Source organism: Phaethon lepturus, unplaced genomic scaffold, assembly GCF_000687285.1.
Source record: "Phaethon lepturus isolate BGI_N335 unplaced genomic scaffold, ASM68728v1 scaffold3652, whole genome shotgun sequence".
Taxonomy (NCBI): domain Eukaryota; kingdom Metazoa; phylum Chordata; class Aves; order Phaethontiformes; family Phaethontidae; genus Phaethon; species Phaethon lepturus.
The window spans coordinates 133,979-142,109 of NW_010523921.1; the positions used below are offsets into that span (position 1 = coordinate 133,979).

The 8,131-nt window shown below is 44.1% G+C and overlaps 1 protein-coding gene across 2 annotated transcripts in view; it reads right to left on the reverse strand.

Moving 5' to 3' along the window:
- VIPR1 (vasoactive intestinal peptide receptor 1) overlaps nt 1–8,131 on the reverse strand; it is a 75,877-nt gene that overhangs the window by 55,413 nt on the left and 12,333 nt on the right. The window contains exon 2 of one of the 2 annotated variants that reach the window (XM_010282246.1): nt 3,088–3,195. The exons of the other annotated variant lie outside the window; for it this stretch is intronic. Coding sequence (XP_010280548.1) covers nt 3,088–3,195 — 108 coding nt within the window. The remainder of the gene's footprint in view (nt 1–3,087; nt 3,196–8,131) is intronic. 2 annotated transcript variants of the gene reach the window in all.

The window sequence follows — 8,131 nt, forward strand, 5'->3', positions numbered from 1 at the left end:
AAGTTGAAGTCTAAAAGTCAGCTGAACTGCACCTCTCAAGAGCCTGTTTCTCACCACTGAGTGTAAAACAAGCTCAGAGATAGGTTTACTTATGGAAAACTCTAAAATCAGTTGATATCAATGCCATTCCAGGTTAAAAATCAATTCCCTAAATACAGGTATCTTACCACCAGTTGAGGCATCCTTGTGGGTTTCTTAGATCCCCTGGCTATCTCAAACGGCACCGGATGCTTATGTTTAGGAAACTGAGTGGATCCCTCAGCGTCTACAGTGTAGGCACTTACCTGCGAGCTTAGTGCCTGCATTTCTACTACACTCAAGAGAAGATTTACCAATACAGCAAATGACATCTAAAGAGTAGTTCAAGTTGCTACACACAGTTGTCTGCTGACTGCACTGACTAGGTTGCTGTTGATGTTAATGGGTTCCTAGACATCTGCCTCGTACACACACCTGCATTGGAAACTGCAGAAATTAAGAGTGCTGAATGCCTTTTCTCCAACAAAGCAAGTCACTCTGTGCTTCACCATATTAAATGAGTAGAAATAAGTATTTTCATGGTGCTGTTCATCTGATCTCTTTAAGTGGCTAATTTATGATGAGGTAAATCATGCCCTAGCCATCACCGACCAAACCAGCCAGCTCTCCAGTGATGGGAATCCCTGGATGACAGTCAGATGCAGAAAACTACATTTAACCGGAGGAAACTCATCCAAAGGAATGTGAAATCCCCCTAGAAGGCTGCTGACATTGCCAGCTGCAGGGGTAGATGACATTTGCTGAGCTCATTGCTCACAGCACAAACGCCAGTAGCCACACTACAACATGGGTACACAGGGAAGGGTCATGGATTGGCTTGCATTTGAGGCTCCTTCTTGGCCTGTCACATTGAGATAAGAGCACAGAGAGCCCAAGTGATGCCTTGAGTTTCCTAAGCATAGGTCTTCTGAGATATCCAATGGCACATGAACTGTGGACGAACTGCACCTTTCTGTAGGCGAACATGGAGACCAGCTGAGATGTCATATGACATCCAGAAACATTCTAGGTCAGATTGGACGGGGCTCTGAGCAGCTTGATCTAGTTAAAGGTGTCCCTGCTCATTTCAGGGGCGTTGCACTAGATGGCTTTTAAAGGTCCCTTCCAACCCAAATGATTCTGTGATTCTATGATTCCAGAGAGCTGCAGATGCTCCTGAATGGGCAAGTGTACTGAGCACCATAAGCCCATCCTAGAGCACAATTACAGAATCACAGAATCACAGAATCACTAGGTTGGAAAGGACCTTCAAGATCATCAAGTCCAACCATTAATCCAGCGCCACCATGTCCCCTAAACCATGTCCTTAATTGCCACATCCACACGTTTCTTGAACACTTCCAGAGATGGCGACTCCACCCCCTCCCTGGGCAGCCTGTTCCAATGCCTGACCACCCTCTCAGTGAAGAAATTTTTCCCAATATCCAACCTAAACCTCCCCTGGTGCAACTTGAGGCCATTTCCTCTCGTCCTATCACTAGTTACTTGGGAGAAGAGGCCAACACCCTCGTCGCCACAACCCCCTTTCAGGTAGTTGTAGAGAGCGATGAGGGCCGCCCTCAGCCTCCTCTTCTCCAGACTGAACAACCCCAGTTCCCTCAGCCGCTCCTCAGAAGACTTGTGCTCCAGGCACAATGCACTAATTAAAGGCATTCCACTTTCGTTAGCTTAATTTCAACACAGCCACAATGATATATATTACACATATATAATATTATGCATATTATATACGATCATATATATAATCTGGATGTATATATCATATATACACACCACACACATTTATGTGTGTGTGTGCGCATATAATACTTTCCTCATTGCTCTCCTCTGATGGGATGAAGTATTAGAAAAACTTCTCAAAGATTTTTTTTCTTCCTGTTTAACTAACTTTGCTGGGTCTCTAAAACCCAGTGAGTGAATGTCATGCTCAGGAGAGGAGAGGGCACAAAGCATCAATGGCAGGCAGTTATTCCACATGGCTGGACCAATGCACAGGAGACGTAATCAAAGAATCACAGAATCACAAAATCATTAAGGTTGGAAAAGATCTTTAAGATCAAGTCCAACCATCAACTCAACACCACCATCTTAGAACCTAATATTACAGCAGCTTCTGCCTGCTTCCCCTGGGTGTTGGTGCATCAGTGATGAACTACTTGGAAGTTTTGGAAACCAGGAGGTTACAGCACTAGGATAGGACTCCGGGGATTTTGAATTTCCTTTCTGGGTCTGCAAAGACTTTTGGTGTGGCCTTGGGCAAGTCATGTAACCAGCTGGTTAATGCTGTGTAGTGTCTTGGTCTGTTAAACAGGGACAATACTGTATCCTTACTCCCATTCATAATCTATCAGTATTTGGACTCTAAGGCTGTAAAGGCAGAGACTTATCAGCTTGGTGCACAATCTCCAGTGCAAAAGAGCTTAATTCTCTGTAGAGGTCTGCAAGGCTGCTATAATAAAAATGGTAAATAATGACTATAAACTACCGGGAGACAAAGAGTCCTGCTGCTGCATGGCCCTTGAGACCTGAGTTTTAAATTAAAGCTTCCCAGAACATGCCAAGCAGTGAGTTAAGCTACTTTCTCCATTAACCTTCCCTGCCCATTATTTGTCAGGTTAGTTGCTTGGCCTGTGGCCAGATTTGTCACTTCAGCAGAAAAATACTTTATTACATACAGTTTCAGCTTGTTTATTTTATGTGAGAGACTTAATTACTTGCAGTGCTAAACTGTCCATTTTGTACAGCAAATACACTACTACGTAGGTAGATTCAGTTTTCACTGCACAACATCCATATTACTGGATTTCACCAGGAGCCATTTTTGCATTCCTATGACCCACGGTACGTGGTGCTGCAAGAAGGTTAGGGAGGATGCTCTAATGGTTTGGGCATTCATGTATGGCTTGGAAACCTCCTTTACTTTGTGCAAAGAGCTTGTTTCTCCCTCTGATGACACCAAGAAGCTTCCTCTGTGATACGATGTGAAACCCTACAGGCAGTGAAGCCACAAACCCATTTCAGCGAGATGAGCTCTCTGGTTTTGCTTACCGAGAAAAGTGGTGAGGAATCTGAAGTACTTTGGGCACGGCCGTACCACAACTTCTCCCACCTCTGCTTCAGGCCAGCACGTGATGTTGTCCCATTGCCTTCTGCAACCTGGGGAAAAGAGAAAAGCAGACGGTAGAACAAGCACGAGTGGTATCTGCTGGATGGAGCAGAGGAACCGCATCAGAGCAGAGCAGCTGTGCAAAGGCATGTGGAGCCTACGACCTCAGTGCAGGCACCTTGTGGTAGGAAAGGCACAGAAATATTTTATTTAAACTTGTGGCTTTCGGCTACCCCAGTCCCTGAAATTCAGCACTGGTGGTGTCTGTAATTTTCCAGAAATCAGCACAGAAAGAACAGCAGGTTGGTGCAAGAACCGGGAAAATCAGAGTTAACAGAGAATAGTGCCTTTTTTCAGATGAAAAAAGCAGAAATGCCTAATTAAATATCTCTCTTCCTTGCCCTTATTTCTCCCTGTTGCATTAAAACACCTGGTCTGACCATGTGAGACATGCTCCCCTTCCCTCTCTGCTTCCCCCAAACTTCTGTCACCAGCTTTTTCTTCCCCTTGAAATGAGGTGATTGCGCAGGGCGTGCGCTCAGCTGGAAGGGGACACTGATGACAATCAAGGGATCGGGAGCCAAATACCTTCTCAAGAAGCAGTTTTTCTTCTTAAAATGCGAGAAGGAACAAAACAGTCCTGAAGTTTGAGGACCGTGCTGTTCGTCCTTTTATTTCTGTTTTCTCAGAAGACATTAATGGTATCACATACATGCTGCACTGTTGAATAATGTAACATTAGCACTGAAGCCAAAAGGAGTCGGCAGACCTGAATTAAAAAAAAAATCAGATTTTTTTTGCCTCAACATGTTACATATATTGCAGTTCCTACTAGAATCTTGAAAACACTTTTTCCCCTTTAAATTTGCAACAGACAGGCACTTCAGTTACTTCTGGGTTAGATAGATGGGTTGTCAACAGACCTCACTTTTTCATAGCACCTCTGCTCCTGGTTATTTGTCATGCCCTATTAGATTGCAACACTTCTTCAACTGTGACTAACATCTTGCTGTTAAGGTCAACAGCCTAACAAGAGAAACTAGAATATGAAGAAGAAAGCTTTGGGAAAATACTTTTGACATGCAAGCAAAGGGAACTATGAAAACCACTGTCAAGCTGCATTTCTTGGTAATTATAGCCCGATCTGAAATTCTTCCTTTAAATAATTTTTTACTACTCGAGCTAAGGAAAAGGCTGCTGTCATCATCAGCGTGTTCAGACTGAGGCAGCATGCTGTCTCAGATCAATAAAGAGAGCACACTAAAATGCTTTGAAGCTGATAAAAACCCCTCAGCTCCCTTTCAAAGTTATTTTACACGTTTTTCCTTCCTTCTTTCATGAGCAAACAGAATTTTTCAAATGAAGTCCTGAGGTGAGTTTATCGGAGCCTGAAAAATGGAATAACCGGCGGTATCTTCTTCATGCATGCTATTCTGTAGCATTCATTAAAATTCAGTTTTCAGGTTTCCAGTATCAGGTGCAAAGCTCAGTTTCCACAGCGTCACACTTATCTGCCACCAAACAGCCATCAGCTCCAGAAGTATTAAGATATCAGATATTCTGCCCACAGAAAATAGATGATTTCATGACAGGATCTTTCATGTTCTACAATCTTTTCCTCCATCAGCCTCGATAAATTGTAGTGCACCCATTACCTCCGGACAGGTTATAATGCAAAATAAAATAGGTCATAATATCCGATGGCTTTTTAAATGTCCCGAATTATGCACTTGGAGAATTTTTGTGATCTGTACCTTTTTCTGCGTTAGCATTTTTCACTACCTCCTGTGATGCATGAAAAAAGCTTTAAGGTGTTCATTTTTGTAACAAGATCTCTGTGTGATTAAAATAAAGTGGAGACACACAAGACTGGCCTTGCAAAACATACAAAGTGGATCTTTAAAAATTATTGCGTCTGTAAAGACCTCTCATGTCTGCCTATTAGCTCTTTCCATACCATTCTTCCTTACTGCTCCCCCAAGATGTGCTGACACTATTTAGGCAGCTGCCTGGAAGGGTCTAGGTGAGCAGTGGGATTCATATCCCTAAATTTATGCAACTAATAGTCAGATGTGTAAAGCTGAAGAAGCCAACTGGAACCAGAACTCTGGCTGGGATTTCATGCCACCGTAGGATGGTTACCTAAAGTGCAGAAAATGAATCATCCTTTGGAGGTGTCCTCTTCTCTCCAGTGACTAGAGAGGGCCTGCATGAGTAACTCGAGTTTAATGAATTGGAATGATATGAAGATTGACGTCTGCAAGATGCCTTGCTCTTGCAGTTCAACGCCTGCCGCTCGCCATGGAGTCCTCCCGTTACAACGTCAGGCAAAAGTTTGTGCCGTCCATCTAAACGAGGACGCAGACAGCCTTTATCAAATGGCCTTCCAGAAAATGGTTTTCTTTCTCCAAAACTGATAGACCTTACCCTGGCAGACTGCTGGGATCAGGGGGGTGGCTGGCAATATTCAGTCATGTCACCGTGACAGACCAATTCCTGAGAAAACTACTTGAGGGCAGAGACAGTTGCAACATGCCCTGGAAAAGGGGAATCCCTGTCTTCCCCGTGGCATCTCTTGGCCTTCATGGATGTAACAAAGATGACTGTTTTGCCTGATGAAATCATGTTTGGTGATCGCTAAGTGCTTCCCCATTAATTAATTATAAATGTTGTCTTCTCCCTTGCACTCAGTATCTGCAGGAAGAGTACAAAGGTATTTATCAAGCCTTACCTAAGGCAGCAGGTGGAAATGAGCCATGAATACATCTACCCTTCAACTTCATTTCAATCCAAAGAACTGCTCTGCTCATTTGCTTGTTATCAAAAGGCGAGGAATACACACTGCCAAGGGCTGTGCTTTGCTTCGAAAAGGATCACAAGTGACTCTGAGGAAACACTGCATAAAAACTAGTGTGTGACTTCTGCAAGATGGTAGGTACACTCTTTAAACTCGTCATTATAAATATGTATTTATTTATATATATACATGTACATATATATATATATAAAAAAGAGACTTTTCTTTTTCAATTATTTTAACTGTGACTTCCAAACACTCTGCTTTGTCCTGCTGTTGCCTGGTAGATCGTGCAGTGCTCTCTGGAGCTAAATATCTTCTTCTGGAGGGCTGCAAGGAGAAATCGTTCACAACTCTAATGAAGCTGCCTTTTAACCTTGCCTCAGATAAGCAGAAAAAACTGCTCATCATTGTACTGGAAGCCACGCAGTTAATGTAATTACTAGCAGCCACCTCTCTCCCTCCTGAAATGGGGTCCTGAAGGCGTGCTCAAGGAGGACCATCAAGGAACGGTCCAGAAGCTGTCAGCCACAGGCCAGAGCTGAGATCTTTACATCCAGCAGCTCAGGCTCCCTCTTTGCAAGCCAAGTGCCCCAACTGCAAGCCAAGGGCTGCATCAGCCTCAGCTGGGCTTTGGAGAGCCCCCCTCTAAGAGGCTCTCACCCAGAAGAAGTGGCTGAAGACCACTGGCACAGTCCTGGCTGCAGTGGGTTAGAAAACTCCAGCACAGCTGCAGAAAGCGATAACCTTTTCCACTGTCTTCTCTAAATGTGAAGCAAAGCTCAGGCCCTCATTTCCTCTCCCTTTAAAAGGTTAACAAACAGAAAAAGGGTCAATCATCACGAGGCACAGGTATACGGTGATTTGCAGCGACTAGAGCGCAAAAAACATTTATTTGAGTCATATCTACACTCACAGCAAATATATGGTCAGAGCTTACCTAGGAAACAGCAGAGAATAACTTTCCTTCATGAATAAACATGACTTCCAGAGCTCTGGCACGGCTCTGAGATATGACTACGTTTGGCTGAGGAAAAAAATGAACGGCAGTAGGCTGGTGCCAGGCACTCTCTTAACCCAGGTGAACTCCCAATTCAGAAAAAAAAACCCTTTCAGGCCATCTCTCATTCACACCAAACTCTCCCTAAAGAATCGTGTCACTCCTGGTCTCTTCTGAAGGACAATCACACACAAGATTTTTGCTCTTTGAATCCATGTTCAGATGCAAAGATACCCATTTGATGCCTGGGGTACCTCGGGATCTCTGCACGGGTTAGATAACAGCAAGGCAAAGGTGCGGTTTGATGAAGCCCAGTTGAGGTATCCCTGGGCACCATCACAGGCTGGGGTGCTTGCAGTGGAAACTCATTTTCACTGCAATTTGATATAAGCAGGCACTTTCCAACCTCTCTGGAACTAGGACTGTAAATAGCTATTGGGTGACATTTATTCTCCCACTGACAGCTCATGCAGAAGTGCAGCCTGGGTGCTCTCCCCTGGTTTGCCCAGTTTGGCCTCATTAAAACCAGTTATCATTGCATCGACCTTCTTGACCCACTCAAGTACTAAGCTTTTCCTTTTTGACTGAAGGAAACGGACCCTAAAAGACAGTCCCTGCAACAATCTGCTAACTCGTTTCCAGAAAAACAGCTTGAATTCAGTCGCAGCAGAGGCTAGGAAAACCCATCATGAGCCTTGGGTTACTACTACTGCTCCAGACTCCAATGAGCAGAGACCTCCTGAGTCAGGGATAATCTTCTACTTAAACCTTAAAGGTTGTGTGTAGTAAAAAAAATACCTTAGGTAGATTCTTTTTCTTTCATGCTCACTCGAACATCCTACGAGCATCTCTCCTCCCCCAGCTCCATCTCATCACCTTTTTATTTTCATCAATACTGACAGTCTGCTCTGAAGCAAACCTGTCCCCTCAGAGCTCCCCTTTCAACTTTCCATGGCTTTGCATTTGATTTGGATATTTTTTGCCTGTCATGCTACCTGCTATGACTCCAGCAGTGTAGGCAGGATGTGACAGAGAAAGCGCTTAACTGAAGGAAAACCACAATGCTGCCAGGGCATGCACAACCCTGACACTGTAGCATGTCCTTCCCACCACTGATGTGCTCTTTGTGGTGCAATGATGCTCCTTTATTCTTCCCTCAGTGAAGGATTTGCAGTCCCAATTCAGCAGG